The 17,362-nt window shown below is 44.3% G+C and overlaps 2 protein-coding genes across 4 annotated transcripts; both read right to left on the bottom strand.

The window, feature by feature from the left end:
* Nucleotides 1–38: 38 nt before the first annotated feature.
* tmem106a (transmembrane protein 106A) lies at nt 39–3,923 on the bottom strand. Of its 3 annotated transcripts, none has more exons than XM_058078255.1 (8): nt 3,766–3,923; nt 3,101–3,235; nt 2,925–3,000; nt 2,694–2,847; nt 711–851; nt 589–632; nt 471–524; nt 39–391 (listed from the first exon to the last, which is right to left on the bottom strand). In XM_058078255.1, the coding sequence occupies exons 2-8, from the start codon at nt 3,228–3,230 to the stop codon at nt 283–285; spliced, it is 708 nt and encodes a 235-aa protein (XP_057934238.1). In that variant the 5' UTR covers nt 3,231–3,235; nt 3,766–3,923; the 3' UTR covers nt 39–282. The 3 variants fall into 3 exon arrangements, with proteins under 3 accessions (XP_057934238.1, XP_057934240.1, XP_057934239.1); XM_058078257.1 differs by having other exon boundaries at nt 2,925–2,988; nt 3,766–3,919; XM_058078256.1 differs by having other exon boundaries at nt 3,101–3,238; nt 3,766–3,908.
* A 129-nt stretch (nt 3,924–4,052) lies between these two features.
* On the bottom strand, nt 4,053–17,355 carry nbr1a (NBR1 autophagy cargo receptor a). The gene is made up of 22 exons (XM_058078175.1): nt 17,146–17,355; nt 16,870–16,932; nt 16,785–16,803; nt 16,658–16,680; nt 16,293–16,475; nt 13,868–13,945; nt 13,531–13,787; nt 13,335–13,454; nt 12,908–13,204; nt 12,417–12,576; nt 11,930–12,166; nt 11,756–11,848; nt 11,611–11,686; nt 11,448–11,540; nt 11,187–11,372; nt 9,761–9,904; nt 9,598–9,692; nt 9,123–9,523; nt 8,976–9,052; nt 6,131–6,218; nt 5,904–6,003; nt 4,053–4,957 (listed from the first exon to the last, which is right to left on the bottom strand). The coding sequence occupies exons 1-22, from the start codon at nt 17,245–17,247 to the stop codon at nt 4,766–4,768; spliced, it is 3,084 nt and encodes a 1,027-aa protein (XP_057934158.1). The 5' UTR covers nt 17,248–17,355; the 3' UTR covers nt 4,053–4,765.
* Between the last annotated feature and the right edge of the window lie 7 nt (nt 17,356–17,362).

The following is a 17,362-nucleotide window of genomic DNA, read 5'->3' on the forward strand; positions in this document are numbered from 1 at the left end:
AAAGATATGTTTTTGGTATAGTCAAATAAAAGAGACGATATATTTCCCTTTTTAGTGAGATAAGCATCCTTCCTGTGATGACATCATCATTCAAGTCCGCCATTCTAGATTCACATTAGACAGAAGCTGAAATGAACTCGGTGGAGAATAAAGTGCAACGTATGACGGACGCTGTTGCCAAAGGTGCTGCCAACAAAGCTGACATTTTTGGGTGTCCCTTTCGGCGCCGTTAAGACGCGTTTAAAACAAAAAAGCTTAAAAAAAAAGGAGCTCGGGGGGACATCATCTGACCGGGTGGGGGGTGGTGGAGTTGGTGCCGCAGTCGATGTACTCGAACGTGTCCACCGACAGCTGCTCCGTGTGGGACAGGTAGGAGATGTTCATGGTCATCCTGGGAGGAAGACACGTGTGGGGGGGGTCCGATGACCAATGATGCAAATCATCAGATGGAGAGAAAGCGAAAGACTTACTGCAGCTCCAGGAACAAGGTGTGGATCTTGATGGTGCTGGACTGGCAGAAGTCGCTGCAAGACAAGGACCGGACCGCGTTCAAGGACTTCCTCACAATGAAGAAGACGTTCTGCTTACCTTAGGCCTTTCTCCGTAATGGGCAGGTCGATCTGGTAGGTGTACTGCCGACATGAAAGAGAGAAAAATGAGACTTGATAGATTCAGGACATTTCATCCCGACACTCTTCTTTCAAACTGACCGCTTTCTGCGAGCGGGACGGGATGGCGGACATGTTGGACATCCTGGTCTTGCTGATGACCACGCGGGATACCAGGCCTTGCACGTCAAATTCCACAATCTGGACCGGGACAAAGTTCTCGTTGAGGACGTTGATGAGATTCTGTGGGACGGAACACAGCTTTTTATGGAAAAGTCTCAGGGAACTTTGTCCGCCTGTTAAATTCCAGAACAGACGCTTTTACAGCCAAGCGGTCATGTGAAGGCAATAACACCTCCACCGCAACGGTCTTCATTCCATTCCTTCCAAGTCCTCCAAAATGAAAGAATGCAACTTTGCCACTTGGATCATTTCGATAATTACTAACTCATTCGGTAGCGGCCATTTTTTGAAGTCACACAGAATACTGTGTACATTGTGTAATAAGTACACACGTACAAGTGCGTGTGTTCCAGTTTCCCTACAATGTGGAACCTTGCACGCTATTCCCCTCCACGTTCTTCCACTTCCTCCTTGCTGTCATGTATGTTTGTTCCATTCAGGCGATATGGACCTTTAGTATATTTCACATTTTTTTTTAGGATGTGTCACAATATCAAATTTAAATTAAGTCGAGTATTGTATAAAAAGCTACAAACCATAAGCCGCTATTTCCCAAACCTGTCTTGCAGTGCTCCTGTTTTGGAGATAAACTACTACTTTTCTTGCAATTATGACTTTATTTACATAATTTGACATGATTCTCGCAACATTCCAACTTTTTCCCAACCTATAGCACTAAAGAGACAACTTTTGGTTTGATTTGTCTTGTCAAAAAATTATAAGTTTAAAAAAAAAATTAAATTTGGTTTTAATATTTCACCTCCATGCTACTAAAATGTTAGTTTTCATGATAATATCACAGGTATAGTCTCGTAAAACTCACTTTCCCCATCCCAAAAAATAAATTTCCATTGACATAAGTGACAACTTTTGGTTTGATTTGTCTTGTCACCATATTACAATTTTTAAAAAAATAAAATTTAGTTTTAATATTTCACCTCCATGCTACTAAAATGTTAGTTTTCATGATAATATCACAGGTATAGTCTCGTAAAACTCACTTTCCCCACCCCAAAAAATACATTTCCATTGACATAAGTGACAACTTTTGGTTTGATTTGTCTTGTCACCATATTACAAGTTTTTTAAAAATAAAATTTATTTTAATATTTCACCTCCATGCTACTAAAATGTTAGTTTTCATGATAATATCACAGGTATAGTCTTGTAAAACTCACCCCTTCCAAAAAAAATAAATTTCCATTGACATAAGTGACAACATTTGGTTTGATTTGTCTTGTCACCATATTACAAGTTTTTTAAAAAATAAATTTTGTTTTAATATTTCACCTCCATGCTACTAAAATGTTAGTTTTCATGATAATATCACAGGTATAGTCTTGTAAAACTCACCCCTTCCAAAAAAAAAAAAAATTTCCATTGACATAAGTGACAACTTTTGGTTTGATTTGTCTTGTCACATATTACACATTTTTTTTAAATTAAATTTTGTTTTAATATTTCACCTCTATGCTACTAAAATGTTAGTTTTCATGATAATATAACAGGTATAGTCTCGTAAAACTCACTTTTTTCCCCAAAAATACATTTCTATTGACATTATTCCCATAATAGTTTGACTTTATTCTTGTAAAATTACATTTAAAAAAATATTATGTTACTGCTATTTCAACATTCTTCTCATAAATGTTCTTCTTGTAATGTTAATTTTTTTGTTATAACTTTCAAATTTAAATCACAACTCTTTGTTTCTCAAAATATTTGTATTATATTTTTAAATAATTTAATATTTTTTATTTAATTTATTTTTTTTAATATTTCAACTTTTTGCTACTAAAATGACATGAATTTTTCATCATCATATAACCAGCTTATTTGGTTAAAAAAAAATATAGCCTGCTAGCTAACCGTTGTTTACGAAAACAAACTCTCCACTCTCACCGTGACCTCCATCTGCACAGCGTCCGGGGTGAAGTAGACCATGACGGACAGCACGGACACGGGTGTCAGGGTGACGCTCCGTGGGAAAAGGAAGAAGAGGATGAGGCAGCAGAGGAGGAGACACAGCACCATGGACACGCACACGTACAGCTTCCTGGAACGGGATGGGACTGTCACGTGATGTAGTCAAGTGTTGCGGCGGGAAAAATTGGGGGGGAAAAATGCTCTCACGTGCGTCTGGGCTCGAGTCTTTTGTCGTTACACGGAATGACAGCAACCAGCTGGTCTTCGTGGCCTGGAAAACACACTTTAACTCAAGTGAAAGTGGACCAACTTCTGCATAATCACGCATTAAAGTCGTCAAACATATCAAACATATCATACGAACTTCCGGCGATGTCACCGACCTCTTGGAATTCGTCCGGTGCCACGACAAGTGGGGCAGGCGTCCCCCAAGGTGCCATAGCTGGGCAAATGTTTCAGGGTTTTCACATTCTCGCTTTTCGCATCTGGGCTGCGGTGTTCGCTGGTCACCATGGCGCCTCCTCGGTCAGGAAAACAAGGGAGAAAAGTTCAACAGGGAAGACCGGCCATGCTAGCTAGTGCCCCACGTTTAACAGCCTAACATCAACTCTAAAACGTCTGCAAATGTGACGACACGCGTAAGGAATGGCGTCGAGAATCCAAGTATGACGCTCACGTCTTGATAGAAATTTTGTGCTTTACTTTAAAAAACAGGCAGAATACTTTATTAATCCCTTTTAAACTTTTACAACGTTAAAACTACAAGATGGTTATGACTCAGCAGGACTACTTTTAGTACGCTTCCCTACCACAACACCACACAGTCAATAATGCTGTCACCTGACTGTAAATATCACTCCGCCACTTACCGGAAATACGCCTTGTGTGTGAACATTTAATGTTTTCAGAGTTTAGCTACCATGTCAAATAACTTTGTAATAATTTCATATTTTGTTAATTTATAGACGCCATCGGTGACCACTGGCGTACGCAGTTTAAAACCACATCCTTCTGGCTCTATTTGGTGCGACATTTTAAAACTACTCACCTTTCGTCCGTCAAAAGCTCCAAGATTTAAACAACAGATATCATCCTGAGGGTATATTAGCTGCTGTTGGCTTCCTGTTGGTGCAACTACAAGCTGTCTTTTAAAGAGCAGCTGTCTTTTAAAGTGCAAAGTCTTAAAGACAAAATGCCAGGTGGGCGGGGCACTTCCGTCTTCTTCGGGTGACAGGTCAGCTATACCGCCCCACAGCGGCGGATCGCATGTACTGCACGCCCGGCGGAATGACACAAACATGACGAACGACTGTTTTTAAGGCAAGAGCCAAGCAATGTGCAAATAGTTTATTTTCAAATCTACGTGGTGAACGTGTTTGCAGAAGAAATGACGAGCAATTAATTTCCAAAGCGTCCATCTTGAGATCTTGAGCACAACGGACAACACTCAACAGGAGGGGGAGGGAAATGGCGCTCAAACCAAACAGAACCCCAAGCTTGCTTGCACCCATTAAAGTGTTCAACCTGGTCTAAGACACAGCAGACTGGAACAAATGACACATGATGAAAAGGCAATGTGGGAATAATAAAGACTCTCGGTACTACTGGAGATTGAGGAATGTGTTGTTCTAGAGACATCTCAGGTTCTACGCGTGCTAAATAACCATGGCTAGGTTTTGGTGAAAGTGCGCACGCCTGCCGGTGATATATGGATTCTTTGTATACATTCCACACGTCAACATCTAATAAGAGAGAGAACAGTACTCGGATAAAAAAAAGATTGCATTGATTAGGCAAGAGTGGACTACAGGAAATGAAGGTTGCACACAAAGAGAATTTGTACGCCTTTTCTACAACATTCAGCACTTTAGATGTTGCCAGGTAGCCACGCCCCACTGAAAAACAAAGCCGACAGCCAATCATAATCATCGAGAAGCCTAAGAACGAGCCCCGCTTGGTCCGAATGAAGACTTACTTCTAAATAAAGCTACACAGCGGTGAGCGGCGGTATTAAATATTTCGGGAGAAAAGTCCCCCCCCTCCCCACTTCAGTGGCGAGCCTCCACGGCCCGGTTGGGCGGCGCATCCTCGGCCATCTGCACCAGCTCGTTGACGGTGTGCAGCAGGTTGTAGCCGTGCTTCCTCAGCAGACGCTGGTTGAGGCGCTGGTCCCTGAAGCCCATCTCCAGCAGCATGGCCATGAGGGACGGGTCCTGGCGGGTGGCCGGGTCGATGCCTCGCTGTTTGGAGATAGATAGAATTCCTTTATTCATTGGCTTGTACGTACTCACACTCGGACCGCTTATTATTTGCACATTTTTATATTATTATGTAATATCGTAATCTAACATGACTATATTCATTCATTCATTCATTCATTTTCTACCGCTTTTCCTCACGAGGGTCGCGGGGGTCGCTGGAGCCTATCCAAGGCGGGGTACATCCTGGACTGGTCGCCAGCCAATCACAGGGCACATATAGACAAAAAACCATTCACACTCACATTCATACCTATGGACAATTTGGAGTGGCTAATTAACCTAGCATGTTTTTGGAATGTGGGAGGAAACCGGAGTACCCGGAGAAAACCCACGCATGCACGGGGAGAACATGCAAACTCCACACAGAGATGCCCGAGGGTGGGATTGAACCCTGGTCTCCTAGCTGTGAGGTCTGTGCGCTAACCCCTAGACCAGGGGTGGGCAAACTACGGCCCGGGGGCCACATCCGGCCCGCCAAGTGTTTGAATACGGCCCGCCCAATCTTTCAAAAGTATTTCATTTAAACTGCAAACTGCAATTTGCATATTTTACATAATAATAATATAATAATTATTATTTTAATTTAATTTTAATTATTATAATATTTTATTGTTTTTAAAATATTTAAATATAAATATAAAATAATAATAGCAGATTGCATGACAATTTTACAGATACAATAATACCGGGTGGACTGTTACGTGTAAAATATATAGTCCCCCCCCCCCCCGGAAATTTTGTTATATCAATGCGGCCCGCGAGTCAAAAAGTTTGCCCACCCCTGCCCTAGACCACCGTGCTGCCCTGACTATATTCAATATTACTATAATAATCTAAAGAATATTATTTTTAGTAATGTAGCAAAGCAGCATTGTAGATTATAGAACACTAATAGTACATTTTAAATATTGCATAATCCACCCACCTGTACGGGACAGTTGGGTGCGGTGAACAGAGCCTTGTAAGCGGACGCCGCCACTGAAAGCGCCCCCTTTACCAGTCCCTCGGTGATGCCCCCCTGGCCCCTGGAATGAACACAAGGTTGGTCATGTGCTTAGCAGAAGATACAATCCCATCATCTTCCTGCACCAATCATTTTGCTAGCATGGAAAATCATAGCACTTCCAGCGTCTTTTCACGCATGAAAACCACCTGGGCTGCAGTGCGTTGCTGGGTCTGGGGTTGTACGTCTCAAAGGCACTCGATGCTGAGCCTGCAGATCTGGACAGACCGGATGAAACTGCAAAAGTGATGGCGGGAGGTTATTAAAAAAAAAAGTTAAAGTAAAAACATTAGAGTGAGAGCGTCTTATGCTGTGGCTACACACACAAAGAACGTCTTCCGTAAAGTCTTTCCTGTTTGGAGGCCCAAAACCAGACAAATCAGCGGCAAAGCTGCATCAAGTAGCATTAAAGGGGAACTTCCTGTCATTTGAGAACTACAGGGAGAACCTTCAATATTAGTGTAAACAGAAAATACTGTATTTTCTGGACTATAAGTCGCACAAGGCCGAAGATGCATAATTAGGTCAAACTTAACATAATTAGAAAAAAACATTCATAAGTCGCATTTTTGGCGAGTAATTCATTTTACAAACTACTTGACCAAAACAGACATGACGTCCTCTTGGAAGTCAAGTTCTAACATTAATAAAAAAAATAGAGAACAGGCTGGATAGGTGTAGATATATATGCTAGATATGCTAACACAATGCTTATTCAGCTACACCAAAAATAAACATGAACAGAAAAGGTGTCCAGTGTTTATGTAACATAAACACTTTTTTCATTTATTCATTTTTTCATTGATTTTTTTCATTGAACCAGTCATGATGTGCTATACATATCCCTATATTGACAGTTACTATGGTACCCATTATGTCATTGTATGGTCATATCACCGAGTACTTCGGTACGAGGTACATTATTAAAAAAAAATAAATAAATTAAAAAAAAACCTAAACTGTATTATGGAAAGCAGGAAGTGAACAAATGTAAAACAGTTACTGATTGTAAAAGTACCAGATGGAGGGGTAGGATTTAATAAGCTTTGCTTCTTCCTACTCCTTTTGGACATGTGGAACTGGGAACTGATTATGGGATGCATTCAATTGTAATCTGATGCATGTTCAAATTAAATAAAACCATTAAAAAAAAATTAATTATAAAAAATGAAAAACATTTTTTTATTAAATTAAAAAAAAATAATAAAAATAATTTAAATTATATTAGGAAAGCAGGAAGTGAACAAATGTAAAACAGTTACTGATTGTAAAAGTACCAGATGGAGGGGTAGGATTTAATAAGCTTTGCTTCTTCCTACTCCTTTTGGACATGTGGAACTGGGAACTGATTATGGGATGCATTCAATTGTAATCTGATGCATGTTCAAATGAAATTAAACCATTAAAAAAATAATTATAAAAAAATGAAAAACATTTTTTTATTAAGTTAAAAAAATAAAATAAAAATAACTTAAATTATATTAGGAAAGCAGGAAGTGAACAAATGTAAAACAGTTAGTGATTGTAAAAGTACCAGATGGAGGGGTAGGATTTAATAAGCTTTGCTTCTTCCTACTCCTTTTGGACATGTGGAACTGGGAACTGATTATGGGATGCATTCAATTGTAATCTGATGCATGTTCAAATGAAATTAAACCATTAAAAAAAAATTAATTATAAAAAAATGAAAAACATTTTTTTATTAAATTAAAAAAATAAAATAAAAATAACTTAAATTATATTAGGAAAGCAGGAAGTGAACAAATGTAACAGTTACTGATTGTAAAAGAACCAGATGGAGGGGTAGGATTTAATAAGCTTTGCTTCTTCCTACTCCTTTTGGACATGTGGAACTGGGAACTGATTATGGGATGCATTCAATTGTAATCTGATGCATGTTCAAATGAAATAAAACCATAAAAAAAAAAAATTATAAAAAACGAAAAACATTTTTTTATTAAATTAAAAAAAATAAAATAAAAATAACTTAAATTATATTAGAAAAGCAGGAAGTGAACAAATGTAAAACAGTTACTGATTGTAAAAGTACCAGATGGAGGGGTAGGATTTAATAAGCTTTGCTTCTTCCTACTCCTTTTGGACATGTGGAACTGGGAACTGATTATGGGATGCATTCAATTGTAATCTGATGCATGTTCAAATGAAATAAAACCATTAAAAAAATTAATTATAAAAAAAATGAAAAACATTTTTTTATTAAATAAAAAAAAATAAATAAAAATAACTTAAATTATATTAGGAAAGCAGGAAGTGAACAAATGTAAAACAGTTACTGATTGTAAAAGTACCAGATGGAGGGGTAGGATTTAATAAGCTTTGCTTCTTCCTACTCCTTTTGGACATGTGGAACTGGGAACTGATTATGGGATGCATTCAATTGTAATCTGATGCATGTTCAAATGAAATTAAACCATTACCATTACCATTACCATTACCATTACCATTTATAGTCGCAGGAACAGCCAACCTATGAAAAAAGTGCTACTTATAGTCGCAAAAGGAACCAAAAAGTCGGAAAATACAGTATATATACTAAACGTGTTGTTTTTGTGCTTAAACACAGCTTATTACCAGTAAAAAAATATGGCTAAATAAAAGTCCAATATAAGGCATTAATAAGATGCCAAGATGTTGAAATAATATGTAGTATTCTACACTAATCAGTTATATGACATTGATGAGACAATAGGAAGTAAAGCTGGAAGTCAAAAAGGAAGAAGGAACGCTCCCAATGCTAACAAGTGAGTCTATATTATTTTTGTTTTATTATGTCTGCAATATTGGGTAAAAGAGAACTGTAAAGGTGACTATAGGGGTGTTAGTTCATGTCTGGCAGGCTCCAATGATGTTAAACAGACAAAGTGCTAGTTATGCGTCGGGGAGAGTAAGGAGTCTTTCCATCGGTAATAAAGTGACGCACAATATCAGATATCGGCAAGAAAGGAGAAAATGGAGGCAAAGTGAAAAACGAACCGTTGGCGTGGACCCTGGGCGTGTGCGACTCGTCCGCTTCATGACAGGCGTCTTCCGCCAAGTACAGCGCCTCGGACCTGAGAGACGTCAGCTCGCTCTTTGAGTAACGTTTACCAGGAAGTGGACTAAGAAAGGCGAGTGTCCTACCTGGGTGAGTAGAGAGCGGGTGGCGGGGGCACCACTTCCGGGGTGAGTGTGGCGGCGTCCAGAGTCTGAGAGGCGCACAACATTTGGTTGACGCTGCTGTGGATGGTGAGGGGGGGCGTGGCCGAAGTGCCGCCGCCAGCCGGCTCGACATCGGCAACACTCTCTGTCTGCTCCTCCTCCTCCGCCTCCTCTCCGGGTGGCAATGCCCCGCCCACATCAGAGGCGTAGTCGTCCTCCTGCAGCAGCTCCGGGCTGGCCAGGGTCGCCGTGACGACGGCGTCGGGCTGCGACATGGCGGAGCTGTACATGGACTCCCCCAGTGGGCGGCTCATGTCAAAGCAGTCGGGGAGGACGATGATGAAGTCGTCGCAGGAGGACGAGGAGGAGGTCTGGCTGCTGACCTGACACGCAGCAGGAGGAGGAGCACATGGTCACGGTTGTCGTTTAGATGCGACCTTTCAAACATGGTGCTCACCTCATCCCAGTCTTCCGCCTTCTCGTCTTTACCGTCCTTCATGGTTTCGTCCTCATCCTCATCGTCATACATGTGACACGAGCTAGTGGGCGGGGCTTTTTGTGACGAAGACAAATACCCGATCAACACCAAACTAATACGACGAAGAAGATCAATTCCTAACCTGTCCTCATGTCTTCTTCCTGGGTGGGGCGCAAGCTGGAGGGAGGAGCTACACTGACACACGCGAGGCCGCACATCTCATTTCCTTCTCGCTCGCTCTTCTCACACGCCGCCGCCCTCTCAAAGGCGGGGCCCCGAGAAACAACTACAAGTGAGGAAACCAATTCAGTGAGAACGGGTGACGCCAACAAAAATCTTTAAAAAAAAAATTCATAATCATTAAAAAAAAAATTATTAAAAAAAATCTAACATCATATTTTACATTTTTAGATTTTATTGCATTTATTGTAATTTATTGCAATTAATGTATTTGTGGTTGCCACTGGAATAGCGTAGCGAAAGCTTCCAGTCATTGTCTAGCTGTGAATTTTGAGTTTTTGAGTTGGGTCCTGAAAAAGTGAAGGAAAATTTTAAAAAGTAGAAAAGTTGCGTATGAAAAAAAAGTTTTGTATGATATCTGCTGTCTGTCAAAACTCTGTTATTTTCATTCATATTAATTTTTCATTATTTGTTTACATGTAAATGATTATGTTGTCAAAAAGAACACATGTCTTTCGAGTGGAAAGGAAGTATTCAATTAAGTATACAGTAATTAATTTCGCCATTCATACGGTAAATCTCATCTCATTAAAAATTGAGCGGTCACATGGGCGGCACGGCGGTCTGGTGGTTAGTGCGCAGACCTCACAGCTAGGAGACCAGGGTTCAATTCCCACCCTCGGCCATCTCTGTGTGGAGTTTGCATGTTGGGTGCATGCGTGGGTTTTCTCCGGGTACTCCGGTTTCCTCCCACATTCCAAAAACATGCTAGGTTAATTAGCCACTCCAAATTGTCCATAGGTATGAATGTGAGTGTGAATGGTTGTTTGTCTATATGTGCCCTGTGATTGGCTGGCGACCAGTCCAGGGTGTACCCCGCCTCTCGCCCGAAGACAGCTGGGATAGGCTCCGGCACCCCCCGCGACCCTCGTGAGGAAAAAGCGGTAGAAAATGAATGAATGAAAGGTGTCACATGATATCATTCATTCATTCATTTTCTACCGCTTAATCTCACAAGGGTCGCGAGCGTGCCGGAGCCTATCCCAGCTGTCTTCTGGCGAGAGGCGGGGTCCACCCTGGACTGGTGGCCAGCCAATCACAGGGCACATATAGACAAACAACCATTCACACTCACATTCATACCTATTGGAGACAATTTGGAGTGGCTAATTAACCTAGCATGTTTTTGGAATGTGGGAGGAAACCGGAGTACTCGGAGAACATGCAAACTCTGCATTGAGATGGCCGAGGGTGGAATCGAACTCGGGTCTCCTAGCTGTGTGGCCTGCGTGCTAACCACTCAATGTATTGTTTTTTTTTTTTACTTAAATGATTGGATGATTCCATCTGAAGGACTCAAACATTTAAGGCCACAAACGGCTCCTCACCCTGCGGCTGGCGGCTGCAGTGCTGCTGGCTCCTGCGCGGGGGCCTGTGGTCGGGCGCCTCCTCCAAGGTGAGGGAGCGGATGACCGTCTCGCACAGGAACTGAGCACCGCTGATCTCCTCCTCGCGCTCCTCCTCCGGGGTGGCGGGCTCCCACGGGTGCTCTCTCGGGTGCTTCGGTTTCCCTCCTGACAACAACAACAACAACAAAGATTGCTTATTAGCATATTAAAACGCACGTTCCCACGTTGTCAGCACCTTACCAAAAAACTTCTGGACACTTATGAATTGTGTGTTGTCTTTGGTGGCGTTCGCTGGTTCATCAGGGGGCAGCGGGGAGATGCAGGGTGTCAAATCTTGAGCGCAAATAAAGCCATTAAGTGTCAGCCAATCATATCAGGAAGCTAGTACTCATGCTCCTCTTACCCACGGGGGTGTTGGTCGGAACTTTCTCCAGCTCCTGCACAATATTTATGTCCATTAACTCGAAGGACAGAAGATCCTGGAGAAAGAAAAACGGCGTGAATGTGGCGACAATTAAAAATCCTCGCTATGCGGGCTGAGCGTGAACCTGTGCAGTCAGCAGGTCCACATAAGGCGGGAAGGGGCCTTCCTTGGACGGGACCTCCTCGTCCTTCGCTCCTGCCCGCAGCTGCTCCCCCCTCTGACGACATTGTTAGCAGCATTAGCATCTTAGCATGAGCGGAGAAGAAACTATAAAGAAAAAAATATACGGGTGACTCGCCAGCTGTGTCCGAGCGTCGAGGCCGCTGCCGGGGTCCACCACGATGCTGCACCACACGCGCGGGCCGAACTGCTGTCCGCAGTGCGCCAGGCGCCAGTGGGAGCTGTACGTGCCCTCCGTCATGGGCGCCACAAAGGTCACACTGACCACACCCACTTTCCCGGGCGGCAGCAGAGGCACCGGCACCGGCTTTTTCTCCTGCGACGCCAGGCCGAGGTTCCCCCACACTAACATCAGCTACGCACGCAACACATACACAGGACACACAAAAAAATAGGAATAGACACGCGAGGACCACGACGCATCACCAAGACGCTCAAAACCATAAGCGTCAGAATCGTCAGAATCACAGGTGACATGATGAGAACGAGAAGACTGGAATCTTAGCGGAGAAGAGGCTCAGAAGGGGGGGGAAGGAGGGGGCAGGCAAAGACTGCAAAGAGTGGAGGCTGTCCTCGCGGCAGGTTAGGGGGTGGGGTGGCGGTACCTTGGTCTCCGGGGTCCAGCTGATAGTCCCCGAGTTCCTCATCTTCCAGTATTTGATGAACTTGGTCCCGGGCTCCAGACGGGTGCCGTCAGGCAGATTTTCATCCAGAAACAAGGCGGCCATAGTGGGCAGCAAGGACGAGTGCGCGGCCCCGGGACCCCTAGTTTCAAGTGTACAGAGCATTGTTGAAAACAGCTCTTTTCTGGTCTACCAATTTAAAAAAAAAAAAAAAAAAAAAAAGCAGGAGCCCAGATTTGTTTGCAGCTCAAAAGCTATTTTTTTTTTCTTAGAAAATCTACGAAGCAGCAGCAGCAGTTTTCACACTGAGGTAGTTCCGACACTTTCCCACCAGCGCAGCGCAGCGCAGCCAGCGACACACTCACACAGACTAGATTAAAGATTTCTTTTGTGGGGGGGAAAAAAAAAGACTTTTTGCATCCATGCTGGATGGGAGGTACCCAGCACTGTCGGACGCCCCAGGCGGCGCTTACTCTGGACTGGAGGCCTGGGGGTCTGGGGCCGGGGCCGGGCCGGGGGCGGGGGCGGGACCTGAGGCTGTGTCTGAAGCGGCGGGCTGAAGGGGCAGGGCGGGGGCCTGGGTGGATGCGGAGGCCGTGTAAGACAGGGCGGATCGGCCTGAGGTAGAGGGCCCGCTCCACTGCAGGCCCCTCTTCTCCAGTCTCAGTTTCTTCTTGATTTCCTTCACTTCGGCTCTCAGCTGCCGCCTTTCTGCTTTGAGGCGCTGGCGCTCGGCCTTGCGCACCGTCCTGTCTCCTCGCCGTAGGAACCTGGTTTGGGATGTTATCAGGAAGACCTTTTTGTTGACTATCAAGACTGACAAAGATCTATCTCCTACAAATCTCCTACTTTTAGACGTCTTTGTCCCTTGAAAGCTTTCAAACAATCGTCATTCTTTACCTCAGTTCTCCCGACATTCCGTGTTCCGGGATGGAGAGGGGTGTCTTGGTTCTCACTAGGTTGTGGCTGGGGTCGTGGCTGTGCCGGCACATCTCGCAAAGGATGCAGGACGGGCAAACGCTAAAAAAAAAAAAAAAAAAAAAAAGTCCACGCAGTCAAGCAAGCTGCAAAGGACCAAGAGAGACCTTCTCCCTACCTGCACTTGTAGGCTCCTTCAGAGGTCAGCTTATTGCAGCTGCTGCAGTTTGGGGTGTAACCCAGAGATCCACTGGAGGTGGAAGGGCCCGGTTTGGGTGCCACCGTGGTGGCGGGGGGCCCGGGTCTGGGCCCCATGGGAGCGCAGCTGGCACCGCTGGGCTCAGGGGGTGCGGCGGGAGACTTGTGTGTGCAACACTGGCCGGAGAAGTCGCTGCACATCCTTTCCACCACTTCCTTCACCACCTCATCTTTGAACTGCGCGGGGAAAAAAAAAAGAGCATGTAACTAATAATTGCAGCACGAGCAGGGAAAATTAGGCTAGTGTGGACTCTTACCTTCTCCATGTAGGATCTAAACCACATGGGAGGAGGCTCATCGTCCGCTTTGGTCCCCTTGCTGTCCTTCACAGTCACCTGAGGACAAACAGCAACAATGAGCACTGAGGCACCATGAAGCTAATACGTCGTTAGCTGCCACCTTAGCAGCATCAACTGCAATCAACTTGCAATGAGTTTCCTACAGCGCTGTGGAGAAACTTTGCAGAATTGTTGTCATTCAAGTGGTTAGCGCGCAGGTCTCACAGCTAGGAAATCCGAGTTCGATTCCACCATCGGCTCCATACTACGGTTCCCTCCCCCATTCCAAAAACATGCTAGGTTAATTGGCCACTCCAAATTATCCATAGGTATGACAAATTATCCATAGGTATGAATGTGAGTGTGAATGGTTGTTTGTCTATATGTGCCCTGTGATTGGCTGGCTCGCCCGAAAAATGGTCGTTTGTCTATATGTGCCCTGTTTTTGGCTGGCTCGCCCGAAGAGTAGTTGTTTGTCTATATGTGTCCTGTGATTGGCTGGCTCGCCCGAAGAGTAGTTGTTTGTCTATATGTGTCCTGTGATTGGCTGGCTCGCCCGAAAAATGGTCGTTTGTCTATATGTGCCCTGTGTTTGGCTGGCTCGCCCGAAGAGTGGTTGTTTGTCTATATGTGCCCTGTTTTTGGCTGGCTCGCCCGAAGAGTAGTTGTTTGTCTATATGTGTCCTGTGATTGGCTGGCTCGCCCAAAGAATGGTTGTTTGTCTATATGTGCCCTGTGATTGGCTGGCTCGCCCGAAGAGTGGTTGGTTGTCTATATGTGTCCTGTGATTGGCTGGCTCGCCCGAAAAATGGTCGTTTGTCTATATGTGTCCTGTGATTGGCTGGCTCGCCCGAAAAATGGTCGTTTGTCTATATGTGCCCTGTTTTTGGCTGGCTCGCCCGAAGAGTGGTCGTTTGTCTATATGTGTCCTGTGATTGGCTGGCTCGCCCGAAGAATGGTTGTTTGTCTATATGTGCCCTGTTTTTTGGCTGGCTCGCCCGAAAAATGGTCGTTTGTCTATATGTGCCCTGTTTTTGGCTGGCTCGCCCGAAGAGTGGTTGTTTGTCTATATGTGTCGTGTGATTGGCTGGCTCGCCCGAAAAATGGTCTTTTGTCTATATGTGCCCTGTTTTTGGCTGGCTCGCCCGAAGAGTGGTTGGTTGTCTATATGTGTCCTGTGATTGGCTGGCTCGCCCGAAAAATGGTCGTTTGTCTATATGTGCCCTGTTTTTGGCTGACTCGCCTGAAGAATGGTGTTTGTCTATATGTGCCCTGTTTTTGGCTGGCTCGCCCGAAGAGTAGTTGTTTGTCTATGTGTCCTGTGATTGGCTGGCTCGCCCAAAGAGTGGTTGGTTGTCTATATGTGCCCTGTTTTTGGCTGGCTCGCCCGAAGAGTAGTTGTTTGTCTATATGTGCACTATGATTGGCTGGCCACCAGTCCAGGGTGTACCCCGCCTCTCACCCGAAGACAACTGGGATAGGCTCCAGCACTCCCCGCGACCCAATTAGCGGTAAAAAATGAATGAATGAATGTTGTCATTCAGCCACATTGGAGGCTTTTCCTGCATGAAGCTCTTTTTTTAGATCATGCCACAGCATCTCGGTAGGATTCGGGTTTTCAGTTTTTCCACACAGCACTGTGTAAGTTTGGATTTTTTTTCTCCCTTAATAATAATAAAAAGTTCACTGAAACAAATCTATTCTACAAGATTTTGTATTAAAAATACATATTTCTAAGGGCTTTATGGTCTCTTTAGCACCCAATGTTTTCAAAACAAAAACCACAAAATCTGCAATATTCATATATAAATTCATTCATTCATTTTCTACCGCTTTTTCCTCACGAGGGTCGCGGGGGGTGCTGGAGCCTATCCCAGCTGTCTCCGGGCGAGAGGCGGGGTACACCCTGGACTGGTGGCCAGCCAGCCAATCACAGGGCACATATAGACAAACAACCATTCACACTCACATTCATACCTATGGACAATTTGGAGTGGCTAATTAACCTAGCATGTTTTTGGAATGTGGGAGGAAACCGGAGTACCCGGAGAAAACCCACGCATGCACGGGGAGAACATGCAAACTCCACACAGAGATGGCCGAGGGTGGGATTGAACCCTGGTCTCCTAGCTGCAAGGTCTGCGCGCTAACCCCTAGACCACCGTGCCGCCCTCATATATAAATTTGTATAGTAAAATTAACATTTAAAAATATTATTTTTCATATTCACTGAATGAAATCTATTCAAATATGACAGGCGGGTGTGGGCGGGTTGGGCTCTGTACAACAATGGTGGACGTTTGTCTAAAAATACATTCCGGAAAAACGACTTATGACAGAGCGATACATGACTCATACTGTACGTGCAAACACACGACAGAAAAAAAAAGGCGATGGTTCTTACAGCTTCTCGCTCTGGAGTGACCTGCGTGCCCTTGTCCACCGTCTTGACCCGGGACGGATATGGCGGTGCGGGTCGCAGGTCCCCCTTCAGCTCTTTGACCTCCGTCTTGAGCGGACCCCCGCAGGCTTGACCTTTCATCTTGTACACGTTCATCTTGAGGAGGCTGCCTTGCTTCTCTGCGCTCTGCTCATAGCACAAAGCACCCGTCACCGTGACGCAAACAGGAGGAATAAGCGCTGGTTAGCCGTGACATCGTCGCCATATTAATGCATCATTGCTTTTCTGTCTATGAGCTCGCCTTTAGTTTTTCCTAGCAGAAATAGCCTAATAAAACAAAAAACAACATTTAACACAACCACCCATACCTTGATGGCTTCTTCATATTCATCTGAAATCAAAAGAAACGTTCTTATGGTGAGCACATGTGCATCAAGACAATTGACATCCCTTATGTTTATATGTCATTGAACATAAACAACAAGGATAGCTCACCTTGACTGTTGATACAAATCTGAAATAAAGAGCGAGAGATTAGAATAATGGGACATTTATATTGTATTCGTAAAGGCTTCGTTACCTCTTCACTGTCTTCATCAAAGTACTTCACTTGAAAGTGGTTTATTCCAAACGAGGCTTTAATCTGAATTTAAAGGCAAAACAAAACACTTAATCACAACTCGACAAAAAAAATTCAAATACGCTGCGTTAACTTATGGAGTAAATGTAACCACTCGGCATCCCGGTAGTAGTTGTTAGAAATGTATAAATATAACAAATACTGTGTTCCTGGTGTAGGCCATCACCAGGCCTACTTCTCCCCGAACTGCGCCAACAAGCTGGGCTAGCCGCTTACCCAGGCTTCCACGGAGCTCCACTCCAGCTTGTCCAGCTCACCCGCCAGGAATCTCTTCACATTCCCACGAAAATTCACTTTAATGATGACAGGGAGGCCCATGTTGGTCGATGTCGATGCGCAGACGGCTTTAAAGTGTCGGTGTCACCGGCCTGCTAGACTGTCTTCTCTTGTTTACATCGTCAGCTGCGTAGACCAAAATACGGTGACGTTTTCG

The sequence above is a fragment of the Doryrhamphus excisus genome, chromosome 7 (assembly GCF_030265055.1).
Source record: "Doryrhamphus excisus isolate RoL2022-K1 chromosome 7, RoL_Dexc_1.0, whole genome shotgun sequence".
Taxonomy (NCBI): domain Eukaryota; kingdom Metazoa; phylum Chordata; class Actinopteri; order Syngnathiformes; family Syngnathidae; genus Doryrhamphus; species Doryrhamphus excisus.

Coding starts and splice junctions, on each gene's coding strand:
- tmem106a (XM_058078255.1), bottom strand. CDS start 3,230: ATGGTGACCAGCGAACACCGCAGCCCAGATGCGAAAAGCGAGAATGTG. Junction 852..2,693: donor CTGTGCAGATGGAGGTCACG/GTGAGAGTGGAG, acceptor TCCGTCCCACAG/AATCTCATCAACGTCCTCAA. Junction 633..710: donor CGTCCCGCTCGCAGAAAGCG/GTCAGTTTGAAA, acceptor TCATGTCGGCAG/TACACCTACCAGATCGACCT.
- nbr1a (XM_058078175.1), bottom strand. CDS start 17,247: ATGGGCCTCCCTGTCATCATTAAAGTGAATTTTCGTGGGAATGTGAAG. Junction 16,933..17,145: donor GGAGCTCCGTGGAAGCCTGG/GTAAGCGGCTAG, acceptor CTTTAAATTCAG/ATTAAAGCCTCGTTTGGAAT. Junction 4,958..5,903: donor CACCCAACTGTCCCGTACAG/GTGGGTGGATTA, acceptor ATCTCCAAACAG/CGAGGCATCGACCCGGCCAC.